Source organism: Eurosta solidaginis, chromosome 5, assembly GCF_040869045.1.
Source record: "Eurosta solidaginis isolate ZX-2024a chromosome 5, ASM4086904v1, whole genome shotgun sequence".
Lineage (NCBI taxonomy): Eukaryota > Metazoa > Arthropoda > Insecta > Diptera > Tephritidae > Eurosta > Eurosta solidaginis.
The window spans coordinates 76,630,802-76,644,942 of NC_090323.1; the positions used below are offsets into that span (position 1 = coordinate 76,630,802).

Below are 14,141 nucleotides of genomic sequence, written 5' to 3' on the forward strand. Positions count from 1 at the left end.
AATAAATCTCATGTCAATGAACTCGCGGCGAACTCTGTTTTTGATGTGCGTGGTCTTTGATATAATTACTGGCACAATTGGATGTTCGTACCTTCTCATGAGAATTCGTTTTTATGTGCCCTCTCGTGTTCTTCGCTGTAACGAGTTGCTTTATGTTGGTGTTGTTACGCAATGAATGGTTACTTTCAAGAGTCAACCCATTACACTCCTGTCATTAGTTCAACTATACTTTTTATATTTAAAGGGTGAAGATGTACATATTTATATTAAACCGTCTGTAAGCATCTTGTTTGTTGATTAAATAAATAAATACTTTATATGTTTTTTGGGTAGACAAAATGCAGCTGTTGCTTTATCTTAAAATTATATACATAATAAAAAACTAATGGTGCCGTACAAAAAAGACTGTGATTGGTGTAAAGTTTTTTTTAGAAAAGAAAATGCTATAAGGATACGATTTTCAGGTGTCAGTAGCGCAGTGTGTTGGTAGACATGGAGTTTCCTCAATATGTGTCTTTTAAGTCAGCCGACCATATCTGCAAGGCGTAGTACATGGAAGTTTGGCCAATTGGGTTGATTACATTGAACACATGCGCAGACCACAACCGTAAAGCTTAACGAAAACCGTAGTCAAGCATCGGTTACATGATAAGTTTAAGCGCGGCAGCCAAATATGTAAATTATAGCAAACAGCAGAGAAAAATTTGGAACAAAATATTGATTATTTTTAAAAAGAGGAGGTCAAAAGAATGGGTTTAACTAATAGCGTTAGCTTCATTCACCAGCAAATTAAAATTTTACAGAAGCAAAAAAAATTTATTTTTACATTCACTATATGCAGAAATGGCTTTTTAAAGTATCATAACTCCGTTGTTATTACTCTTTAAAATTTTTACCTGCGAAAAATGCAGTTTAAAAAATCTGTTCATTAAGGCCTTCGTTTTCATTTGTTATTTTGACGTCTATGTAAAAGATATCACACTGATCTTATCCCAAATGCTGGCGGCAGCGCCATTCGATATCACGCCGAAAATAACGACCCTGTTGTTGTTGTTGTGTTAACAGTGCTTCCGCCCCATTCAATAGTCACTCACAAATTGTCATTAAAGTCCCCTAAGAGAGTTCAAGGAAACTGACAGTTTCAACAAGGGCGGACCATAGGGAGATTGGTTTTACAGGCGTAGGTTCCACATTACTATTGAAAAGATTGTTGGTGTCATGTGAGGACACATCGCAGTGTAACCATTTAAAATAACGACCCTCATAAGAAAATGTGTAAGAATAATTTCACAGATGTCACTTAGAAGCCGCCGCTTTACACGTTGTTAGCAGTGTTTCTTTATCTTTGCCTCAATTAACTTTCAATTTTGGTGCGGTTTTGTACTTTAGATGCAACTTCGGGCAGTGTTGCCACTTTTGGTCACATTTAAAAAATTACCGTGTATCTCCAACAAATATTTTGTACCAATGAAGTCAAATGATTTTCATTGTAGCCGGCAAATGTCAACCGAGATCGCAAAATATTTTTTTTGTGTCATTTTCAATATAAAAAGCTTAACCTTAAAACAGTTTCAGGTGAGTTAAATAATAGTTGGGAATTCGTATTATAGAAAATTGTATGCTCTGAAAATTTCTGATATCAACAACATGTTGGCAAATCAAAGTGTGGTGGTTTTAAAGAAAAAGAGCTAGATTAGGTATGAATGGAAATTCGCCAAAAATGTGGTATATCTACCAAAACTGTTGTAAAGTGACTACACTGATTGCGGTAGCATGTGCATGAAAGGTAAGGCCACTCACGAATGTTACGCCCAATATTTTTAGGTATGTGGCAGTAAATGCTACATTTTCGGCATTGAAATTGAGGAAGTATACCTGAGGCATTTCTTTAGAAACAAAATATTCAGGACGAATCCTTAAAAGTGGGGGATACAGAGAGTATTGGAGGCATATAGGGCTTCAACATACCAGGACAAAACGCGGGAGATTTACTGTCACATTAGAAAAATTTTGAAATATGTAGGTGACTATAGAGAAACGTCCATGACCGAAAACAACATCAATGCCAATACAAAAAAGAAGTAGTAAGGGCGGCAATAATATAGAGATGTAATAGATTTTTTATTAAAATGAGACATTTTCATAATATTAGAGTAATAAGGGTCTCACAAATGATTTTTTTCTAATTCTTACATTTCCCACATATTTTGTACTCATTTCGGATTCTTAAATTATGAGCACCCTGGGAATATTTGAGGGAAGCTTTGCTTGAGTCGATACAAATGTGTATCCCACCAACCAGACCTGTTAAATAATGATTACCCGTTTAATTATTTCATTAAAAAGCCATTTCAAAATTATTTGCGATTATTTTTAATGATAACTTTCCAGTTGATTAAAAAAAATTAAAAAAAATCATGATTTTTTACGATTTTTGAATTGTGCGTGTCCGTCGGTATGTTTTGTGTTACTGTTGTCCGAATCAGAGTCATATGCTCAACCCACTGAGCTATCACATCTGTATAACAGAAAACATCTTATAAAAATACTCGTTGACTTCCAGTAATAAAATGAAACGAAACAGCAATTCATTAAAGTATCAATTTTAAGCTGAATAAAAGTAAAAAATGTATTAGTAAATAGAGAAGTTTTAAATGTAAGTAGGCCAAACAAGTCCGATAAATTGCATTAACCGACAAATGGTTTAGAATTTACCGTTTTTAACCATGTATCTACTAGCATCGATCCAACGTTAATATACAATTTTAAGTGTAATTTATAAAAATGAGTTTATAGAAAATAAGGAATGTCTATTAAAAACGTGAAATCATTAAAATGAATTGACCTAAGTCCCAAACCAGCCCCAATGTCTTAAACAATTTTATTTGGGAAAATTACGCTTGGTAACTTTCCAAAATAAAACTAACGAAGAAAACTGTACTCTGTATTGTAGCGTCATAGAGACGTACAAGATATGTCATGCAGCTACGATTCCTCTACACCTCAATATCTGCCCACGAAGCTACTTTCAAGGGTTGCTACAATAAACAAAAATTTTGGTAAAAAAAAAAGTTAATTAATTTAAGATCACGGGTTCGAATCGAGCTCAAGGCCTAACAATAATTATTTCTCTTATTATTGTTGTGATACATTAGATATGCAGAATAAAGTAAAGAAAACATTTTAGACAACTGCCAAAGTCATTGTATAGATCCATTTTGGGAAAAATATATCATAAAAATAATAAGATAAATAATTTTTGTTAGGCCTTAAGCTCGATTCGAACCCGCATCAGTAGGCCGATATAACTTCAAAAATTGTTAGTACATCCTAGAGCACGCGGAAAAAGTATGACACTATGGCATCATTGCCATAAAACAAGTCCAATTTTCACATCGTGTTCTGCAACAGATGTCGCAGCGCTGTGAAAATCAGTTGGCAAGAACCAGGACAGAAGTAGAAATAATGAAGACAAACAAACAACCGCTGTGATAGCTGAATGGTTATAGCAGTGGCGCCTAAATGTTGCCGATGAAGGAATTTGGCAGTTCCCGAAATGGATCTATACAACGAGCTTTGGCAGTAGTCAATTTTTTTTCTTTTTTCTATTCTAAACATTGTGAATCCATACAAGTGGCGAATGTTTGATAAAAACATTCACAATAGTAAACAGCCTCGATCACCTGTTCAATCACTGTTCGATTAATTAAATCATTTGCTCAATAGTGTTTTTCAAACATTTTTGTAAGCCACTGATATATTGAATTATTTACATATTTTAAAATGCTTGCTTAACTGGCTGCTCAAATTTAATCTATTAACTAAATTTTAGAAAAGAATATTAATATGTAGTCTGATATACTGTATACACATTTAAAAGAAAAGCTGATTTGAAATGCAAATGGGCAATTCATGGCACTTCAATTTAATAACCGTGAGAAAAGAAAGAAACCCTTCTTTCATTCTCTGGCCATTCGCGACAGCCGTTCTCCCTGTCAGCTATTATTTTACATGTAGGAATAGAAAGATTTTTCACTTGTATGAATTCACAATGATTCTAAATTAAAAATTTGTTGATTTACGAAAAAATTTATCATAATAATAATAAGATAAATAATTATTGTTAGGCCTTGAGCTCTATTCGAACCCGCGATCTTACAAATCAGTAGGTCTGTATAACAACAAATATTTTAAATTAATTTATTTAGACTACATTTGTCTTCGAAAAAAAGGAAATAAGTAGGAAAAGTTGTGTGCATCCCCGATTATATAAAAATTATGAAAATCAACTTAACACCACCGCGGGTTAGTGAAAAAAGGATTTCTAGTTTGGAACACTTTACAGCCATTTAGTCACTTCAATAACATCTAAATAAGCTTTTTTGGTGGTCAAAACTTTTTCTCACTTGGGAAATGTACATTTCACGCTTTTTACAACTTATTACAGAAATTTGCATACAAAAACTGTAAACGAACTTCTTGTTCTTCCTCTTTACCAAGCGTATGTGCGCCTAGCGACCACCATTGCTGTACGCTTGGCTACACTAAGCTTACATTCTTTGAAGCTTGCATGAAGCCGACGTCTCGTGTGCAGCTCTCCATTCAAATACATGTGTTCGACATCTATGCGTACGGATTTCGTATGCAGCGTCTAGTACGCATCTATGAAGCTCCGCCTCGTGTGCATCTTCCCTAAGAAATACAAAACAACAAAAACAGGCAGATGGCTTATTGTTTTTACTGAAAAACAAAAATGAATGGACTTCTCACGTTTGCTTACTAAGCCAACGATATGTATATTTTTATCGGCTGGAGTCGCTGTCTAGCTATCGAATTACCTTGATGCCATGCTATCCTAACACTTTAAGCATTTTTTTCTGGTTTTCAAATGTATAACATTTATATGTACGGTTTTTATAAGTATTTTATAGTATAATTGCTTTTTTAAAAATATCTTCGCGGTTTTCAGGTTTGCTCGGCAGAACTAACACTGTAAAAGAAAAATAAAAATGTTAATATTATTTAGTTCTTCCAGGTGGTAAGTTCAAAAAAGAAAATAGAATATATACCAGTGTGCATACTACAAGAAAACAATAGAATTAAAATAGAACTGCAGAAATGCTGCGCAGCTAGATTTCAAACACGCTGCTATCAAAGACGGTAGAATACAAAGATGTTGCATGCGCGAACTTCAGTGTCAAGCAGCGGAGCGTAGCAAAATTCTAGAAGGACACTTTCACCACACCACAAACTTTAACATACTTTTTAACATAATTTAAGCACAAAAAATACACTGATTGGAGCTTTGGAGAGTAAAAATTAAAGTTCTGAGCTTAGCTGAGTAAAAAAATTTACAAATAATTGTTAAATAATGAATATAGACAGTGGAAGTTTAACACATCCTGCTGTGGTAAATGGTGAGAGTGTCCTACTGCAATTTTGTGAAGCTTGCCTCAGACTATTTTTCGCACATGCAACATCTTTGAACTCTACCGTCTTTAGCTGCTATTCACTACGCAAAACATATGTATATAAGAATGTGTCGCTGCATACCAAGTTCCCTTAGTTCTAATATTAACACACACATTGGCCGAGCAGAGTAAAGCTGATATTAATCTGTAATAGTATAGACTTCACTTGACTTTGATTAACTTTACAATTTAACCTTGGTAATACAGCAGGTGACCCGCTTTGTCTTTCAAAGTACACGGATTGTTTATATCCTACGACAAAATATGCAAGACTACGAGAGCACCCCATTGCGTAGTTGTAGCGTGCATCAGTACGAAGCGTCACGAAATCACATAAAAACAATTACTCAATATTTTCATGAGCGAAATAAGAGGATTGAGAGAAATACCGTTGAAGCAGTTGGCTTTTATTTCCAACAATTCGTTGAACGAAAATACACATACATACGCGCAATCCATGCATTCCGTGTACCGTTTGCAAGACAAAGCGTACGCGTTGAATTACAACATAATTTAAGTTGGGATAGCTCTTTCCAAGTGTCAACTACTATAATAAGATAGAGACATCAACAGGAGCATTCACATCTTCACCAAAGGCTTTAAGTAACGAGTCTCCGAAAATTGAAAGTGGTTGCCTTTTCGCATACGCAATGAGAGCACATAAGTATATGCTATGGAATGCAGACATAGATGCCCGGTCCATTGAGAGGGAACCAGGAGTGAGTCAATCACCACACCCCAGAGGAAGGGAAGCAGCTCTTATTGTCTCCAGATGTTATGTATTGGCATCGTTTCTTTGAAACGCACTTAGCATTGAATAAACGCTATTATCAAACTCATCCAAAACCAGAACCATGTATAACAGCTGAACGGTTTATTTTATTGAAAGTGGCGCTATCAAGCGCAATTTGGCCAACAAAGTTGTTGAAAGTTATGTGAAGAGACCCACCGTTTCAAAGCAAAGCCATCATATGGTGGAGAAAGAGATGACATTCTTTGGATGTAGGTAATTTCAAGTTACCCAAAGTTGGGAAATGCGAGGAGTACTACTATGTACATATGTATGTATATTGTGGCGATTATTAGCATCACTAAGCTGTTAGTAATTAATCACAACAACAAATACAGCCAGCAGCCATACTAATGCATCATAGATATAGATATCTCACATAACCACATGCAGTCATCAGGTAAGAGCAGAAGTTTTGCTCACACACACACACACACGCACATATAGCTAAATAACCAAGTATGCGATGGAACTGTCCCATCTTCGTGAAAAGTCAAGACCTTAGGAGAAATATGCGAAAGACGCAACAGAGAGTATAATAGCAGCGCAAGCTGAGGAATTACTAATCAGTTTGATTTAAACACGGTTTTGTGAAGTACGTGATATTGAAGGATAATTGTACTACTCCCACAGTAGTCCAAATAAAAACCATTTGGCAATACTGAATTCAGAGATTCGAACGTGAGCAGAAGGTGTATAACTATCATAAATTCCAAAAATTCGTTACAATTCGTGTTAGAAGAGAAATTGTTGAATAAATTCCGAAGATTTCGAATACAACTTGAACATGGCAAAGTAAATTGAATCGAAGATCCAGCAACTGAAAAAGGAGTTGGAGAACCGTGGGTTGACTACAACCGGTAACAAAACCGAACTTCAAGCACGACTACAAGAGGTTATGGAGTCGGAAAATTAATGTGGACGAGTATGTCTTTCCTCCTGATTGCGACGAGACAACAACAAAAATGGAAGAAAAAAACGAAACCGCAGGCAGTGACGAACACAGACTTGAACATTAAAAAAATAAATGTAAGGCGCGATAACCTCCGAAGAGATCTAAGGCCGAGCTTCTCTTCCAATTTGCACGGTGCTCCTATTTTGACCTACAAATTGGCGGGATGGGACATACTTGTTTTATGCCGACTCCGAACGACACCTCTAAGGGACATGAGTTTTCACTGAGAGCTTTTCATGGCAGAAATACACTCGGAGTGCTTGCCAAACACTGCCGAGGGGCGATCCCGCTTAGAAAAATGTTCTTCTTATTGAAAAAACTTGTTTCTAAAGTTTTTGATATTGCTTTTTCCGGGGCGTGAACCCAGGATCTTCGGTGTGGTAGGCGGAGCACGCTACCATCATACCACGGCGGCCATTATTGGCTGCAATATTTGCAGTGGCATTTTATATGGCATCCCAACTGGCAGGAGACACGTATAGCATCTCAACTGGAAGAGCAAAAGACATACGTGGCATCCCAACTAGAATCGCAGGAGAACCGTATAAGATCCAAGATTGAAGCACAAGAGGCACGAATATCTAAAATGTCGGCACAAATTTCAGCGCAGATCTCTTCACAACTGGAAGAGCAAGAAGGACGTGTTTCTTCGAAGATGGAGGCGCAGAACACAAAAATTTTACAGCTCGAGAACAAAATCGATGCCGAGATTGAAACATTAAAAGGTCGCATCTAAGAGTTGCAACTTAATCGCCCGGCTAGTTCAGCGAGTAATCTGAAGGTAAAAACTCTACCCCAGCGGGTTAGGCGTCAGAATATACCCTCGGTAGGTATGCCCGTCGTAAGAGGCGACTAAAATACCAGATTCATGGGGCTGTGTAGCGCAACCCTTCAGGTTGCCAGCGCAATATATAGCTTCTCCAAACCCAATTGTCAACCTCACCTATCCGCGGCGAATCCTGTTTCACTAACAGACGAGGCCCTGGCGATCCCCAGTTCCTCATGGAACTTGGGGGTGGGAAAGAGGGATGGCCTGAAGGTTTAACGTGGCCATATAAATCGTTCCCGAGATGGTCGTGCTAGCACCTTAATGGTGCTCTGTTGCCGGAGCATACCGGATTTGTATCCGGCAAAGGACCATCACATCGATAACACTCCCCAAAGCCTTCGGGGAGCAACTTAATCGCTACAACAACAAGAAGGTAAAAACTCCATTTTTTGACAGTTCTGTTACTTTCCAGGTTTTTAAGCTACAGTTTGAGAAGACCGCAACAGTGAAGAACTGCAATGCTGAAAATAAAGTTGCTGCACTATTCATAGCATTGAAAGGACCAGCTGCCGAAATATTACAGACTATTCCAGAGTACGAACGGAACAGTTATGAAGCATTCATTACCGCTGCCGAGAGACGTTACGAAAGCGAGAATAGGAAACAGATATATCAAATTAAGTTGCAAAGCCGATACCAAAAAGCGAATGAGTCTTTGTAGGAGTCGAAAGGCTGACCCATCTAGCAAACGCGGACACACCCGTGGAATACACCGAGAGAGTAAAAATCCAAAGCTTTGTAAATGGCATACGAGACGTGGAAAAGAAGCAAGCTACAAACGCAAACCCAAAGCCAACGTTTGCTGGAACGGTATCACATGCACTAATTCAGGAAACAGCATCGCTTCTGTGTAAGTCAGCTTTCAAAGCACGCCCTTTGGAAGTAGAAAGGCCAGACTGGGTGAACACAATATTGGAGGCTTTGAAAGGATCGCAAAAGTGGAGTGACACAGTAATCAAATACTTCAAATGCGGGAAGCCAGGACACATTGCACGTCATTGCGATCTTGATTCCAGTAGTTCCAACAGCATGGGTGGTTTTAAGTACAAAGCTGGAGGGGATGAGCAAGAGCGAGCCAAATGTAAAGATCGAGAGCTAGCTCCAGCTGTTGATTGTCCCGTTATCTCTGTATCACAAATCGGAAGAAAATCGAGCAGTCTTACCGTAAGAAGATATGTGGATGGCAAGGAGCGTTTACTGACTGTATACACGGGCGCATCTCATTCCATAATCTGATCTGATTTGGTCAACAAGAGAGTAAAGCCATTACTCGGAGCAAGATTGCGTACGGTGACTGACGAGTACAACCAAGTACAGGGAGAAGTGACATGTGAGGTCGTAATTGGGAAGTTCTCGGTTCTGCACAAATTCGTTGTGGTAGAGATTGTTGATGAAGTCATATTGGGAGTGGACTTCTTAGTTGACTATGGCATCAGGATCGATATGCAGAGAAGGAAAGGGGTTGGTGTCGAAATTCTGTATGTACAAAATTCTAAAAACAAAATTCTGCTTTCTAAAATTTTGCTTTCTTAAATTTTGCTTTCAAAATTCTGTATTACAAAATTCTGTATTAAAATATAATGTTAACAATGTTAAAGAGGTTATGTAATTATTTTGAAAAAGTGCGTCATGCACAGTAATTCTGCGTAGTATACCCTTCTGCATAGGCGGCCTTCGGCCGCGCTTATAAAAAATAACCCTGGGCTACGCCATGCCAAGTCCGGGTATGTGGTATAACCGTGGCTACCGTCACGGTGATGTCTTCTGCGTAGTATACCCTTCTGCGTAGGCGGCCTTCGGCCGCACTTTAAAAAAATAACCTTTAGCTGATCCAACACCGGCTACGCCATGCCATTATTCCGGAATTTTGACTTCCAGAATTAAACATGCAGAATTTTGAAAAAGCAGAATTTTGTTCAAGCAGAATTGTTTTGCAATTTCCAGAATTTTGTCACCCAGAATTTTGTAATACAGAATAATGACATGCTCCCGAAGGAAAGATGTGCCACTTAACTTTAGTTTTGAGAAGGGGCTCAGCAGTAAGCGAGTGCTGCTGGAGCAGATTCGACAAAGACTACAAAAGTCAACAGCAGTAAACCGGGCAAAGATTGGCGGAACGAATGGAACAAACAAATCAATACCTACGGAAAGAAATACTGACATTGACAAACTCAAATGGACGCACTAAAACGAAGGAGAGAATTTCCCGGAAAGAATGCAAGAGTCAAGCTCAACCTCTCGTAGTAGCCCAGTGGCAACTGAGTGTGAGGCAATGAAGTAGGTTAATGAGATTAAACACTGGTACGATAAGAACGACAATTCGGAAGGTTTCCTGGAGGAAGGTTTGGTAGTGTTATACAACCCTCACCGGCGGAAAGGTGTTCCATCCAAATTTCGGTGCAGTTGGGAAGGCCTGCACAAAGTTGTAAAGCGGATCAGTGATGCCGTCTACCGCATACAAACAATTGGGAAACCACGAAATAGAAGGGTGGTTCATTTGGAGAGGCTAGCAGCGGTTGGATCGGAAACTTCTTTGCGGACAAACATATAACGCATAGATATTCAGTGAGATGACAAGTGGCAAGATCGTGTGAAAATCTTATGGCATTAGACTGTCTAAAGTTAGTTTTACTACTAATACAGGACTGCAGGCTTATGATCTGCGTTCTTACCGGGTACGACCATTTTGGTATCACACGTATGTAAAATAGATTCTTTCAGTAAAAGCGTGCAATTACTGGCATATGCTGATGACATTGATACCATCGGCATAAACACCCGCGCTGTTAGTTCTGCTTACTCCAAGCTGGAAAAAGAAGCGGTAAAGATGGGTTTGATGGTGAATGAGGGCAAAACGAAGTACCTGCTGTCATCGAGCAAAGAGTCAGCGCATATGCGCCTTGGCAACCACGCTACTGTTGGCAGCCATAATTTCGAAATAGTAAAAGACTTCGTTTATTTGGGAACCAGCATCAAAACTAGCAACAACATCAGCACTGAAATCCAGCGAAGAATCAATCTTGCCAATAAATGCTACTTTGGACTAGGTAGGCAATTGAAAAGTAAAGTCCTCTCTCGGCGAACGAAAATCATACTCTACAAGTCACTTATCGTACCCGTCCTGCTATATGGGGCAGAAGCATGGACCATGACAACAGCAGATGAAGCGGCTTTGGGAGTGTTCGAGAGAAAAGTTCTTCGAAAGATTTATGGACCTCTACGCGTTGGCGATGGCGAGTACCGAAGAAGATTTAATGATGAGCTGTACGAGCTATACGCAGACATCAACATAGTCCAGCGAATTAAAACGCAGCGGCTGCGCTGGCTAGGCCATGTTATGCGAATGAAAGATGATGCTCCGGCCAAGAAAGTGTTTCTATCGGAACCCGCCTATGGAAGCAGAGGTAGAGGGCGGCCCCCACTCCGTTGGAAGGACCAGGTGGAAAACGATTTAAACTCCCTTGGTGTGACCAATTGGCGCCGGTTGGCGGAGCGAAGGAGCGACTGGCGCGCCTTGTTGGACGGCCATAACCGTTTAGACGGTTAAGTGCCAATTAAGTAAGTAAGTAAGTATGTAGGAAGAGCCGACTGCAAACCAAGTTTTTGGGGTTTCCGTAATTTTTGAAAAATTCTATTATTAACACAGACACCTTACAATAACTTTTTTATATTAGAGAATATTGTATAAAATTTGTACCTTAAGAAAGCTGGAAACAGAGTTATAAGGATGTACCCTAAGCTTAGAGGGTATGTTTGAATTATACCATATTTTGGAGGTTTTGACCACATTTTATCAAAAAGGGGTATCATTGACCAGAGATTCGAGCACAGTGTAAAAAATTCCTAAAAAACATTTTGTTTAGCGCTATTGGATTAAAGTTCACAGGGCGGTACTATTAGTGTCTAAAATATGATTAAATATGATATGAGGCACAAGCCCGTCACGATTAAAGTTGATCGAGGAGCATCGCGGGGATGCGGGAAGCGGACTCGGAGATAATGGAGCGCTAAAAGATTCATAAATTTTTAGTTAGCACTAACATATCAATAATAACAGCTAAAATTTCTAACCATAGAGGTGAGGCATATTAAAGATAATCCTAACACTAGCACAAACACTAGACTTCAAAATCGGAAAATGGAAATTAAATTCCCATTGAACTTAGTAAATGAGTAATAATAGTAAGCATTTTGGATAAACTTACCAGATTCTACTCCATTCCATTCACTAACAACATTATGATGGTGTTGATGAAGGTTTGGATAATCTTCAACGACGCCTTCGTATAATTTCGGATCGGTGGCAAGTTTTTCATCATCAATTTCAAATATTTCAGTAACTTTAACCTGCATACAAAGATATATTTATAGTAAATGCAAATTTAGGTTGTAGCAAATATGACGAGCTTAGAACAAAGGCTAATAATCCTCGTGTTCCAATGGACATGCAAATGAACATGCAAATGCAACAACAATGTGATCCATACCATATGGATCAATTTGTTGTTGCATTTGCAAGTTAAATTCTTATCGGTATCTGGATCACTGTTCATTGGAACGCGAGGAATGTTACTCGTAGTTGGGGTTATTCCGATAACATTTTGTACTCGATACCGGACTCATTTCGAAGAATCGAGGAAAGTAATCGATGCCAAAAAAGTGTAAAAGCGGAGTACACTATAGCTTCTCCTATCGCTCTCAGGGGCCTCATTGTCACATACGATCACGGATCGGAAACTATTCTCAATCAAGCGATAAATATGACCCTGTCCAAATTGTAGGTCTACTGAGTACGCGTTATTCCTGAGTAAAACATATTATTAATCCGATCCACCATTTGGCTTTCGATTACGGATCGTATAACACGACACGGTTCCAGAAAAAGTGAGTTACTTGCATATTAGAAAATGGTGAACTTATTTGTAATCAGTAATCTATACAAAAGTGATTTAAAAAAAAACAGCTTCCTTTAGTCCCGTTAATCAATTCACTTTGCCCAAGGAGCGGTTTTTTGTACATAACTTAGAACGGGTAAAAATAAAGTCCAGGTTCCGGACTCTTAGTCCTGGAATGAATCCGAGTCCTTGGAAGCTTTTTTTCCAGCATTATCATACGGGTACACAAAATTGCCGAAAGTTGCGAATATTAATTAATGAATTTATTTGTTTATAATTCAGTACAAAGATTTCATCTTATATAAAAGCACTGAATAGAATTATAGTCGTATTAAAAATTATTATATCAAGAACTAAAACTAACATAAAAACTTAAGTTAATATTAGTTTACAATATAAAATCAAACAATATGGAATCATAAGTTTAAGATTTTAAAAGTTAAAAATATAATAGTGTTATTTAAAATATTTATATATTAACTTTTTAAATTGCATTGCGTTCCGACTAAATGTAATCGATTCCAAATTCGTATGGCGTTAATATAGAAATTTTGATATGAAAAAGCAGTGTCATGTTCTATTTGAATAATACGGTATCCTTTCTGACCTGAAGAAGTTTATTTTTCGCTAAAGATAATCCGGTTGTCGTGTGTATATTATCCTATGAAGGTATATTAAAGTTTTACAGTTTAAAAGATTTTCGAAGATAACACCAAAAATGAGTTTGGAATAATGAGATATTCCAAATATATATTTTGAATATATAACTTGAAAACAATTCACAACCATAAGGTAACGTCGGTATTAAATATGATTTAGCCAGAAGCATTCTGACTTCCAGTGCACAGTGTTTCGTGTAGAACAAGCTAGCTGGACAAAATTATTTTATGAGATTTTCCGTTTCATATGCAGTCATTTATAACAGCTAAGTCATTTTTTTCAACCATATGTTCTTTTCTTTATTTTTGTCCAAAATTTTACTTCATATGCATATTTGCTTATTTCATATACAGTAACTCATGTGAATAAGTGACATAGATCCAAAAAAATTTAAAGGTCTTAAGAATATTACTTTATTGTACTTAAATTGAATGGGCTACAAATCTCAATACTCTAAAAAAATCTAAAAATTCGGAAAAAAAATTAAAATTTTTTATGAAAACTCGTCGAATTTTTCAAACATTTTTTAAATATAATTTAG

The 14,141-nt window shown here is 37.6% G+C and overlaps 2 protein-coding genes across 10 annotated transcripts in view; one reads left to right on the forward strand and one right to left on the reverse strand.

Annotated features, from left to right (window-relative positions):
• Window positions 1-14,141, forward strand: part of LOC137253063 (protein transport protein Sec24C-like) — a 584,014-nt gene that overhangs the window by 117,478 nt on the left and 452,395 nt on the right. The window lies entirely within an intron of this gene.
• bmm (brummer) overlaps window positions 1-14,141 on the reverse strand; it is a 263,847-nt gene that overhangs the window by 16,969 nt on the left and 232,737 nt on the right. For 3 of the 6 annotated variants that reach the window (XR_010947614.1, XM_067757476.1, XM_067757477.1), the window contains exon 7: window positions 12,251-12,392. The exons of 1 other annotated variant lie outside the window; for it this stretch is intronic. Coding sequence is in view for 2 of the 5 variants with exons in the window: in XM_067757476.1 (XP_067613577.1) it covers window positions 12,251-12,392 (142 nt within the window). In the remaining 3 variants the exon portion in view is untranslated. Of the gene's footprint in view, window positions 1-4,554; window positions 4,693-4,770; window positions 4,991-12,250; window positions 12,393-14,141 lie in introns of those variants that run through there. 2 more of the 6 variants (XR_010947613.1, XR_010947612.1) reach the window with 2 other exon arrangements.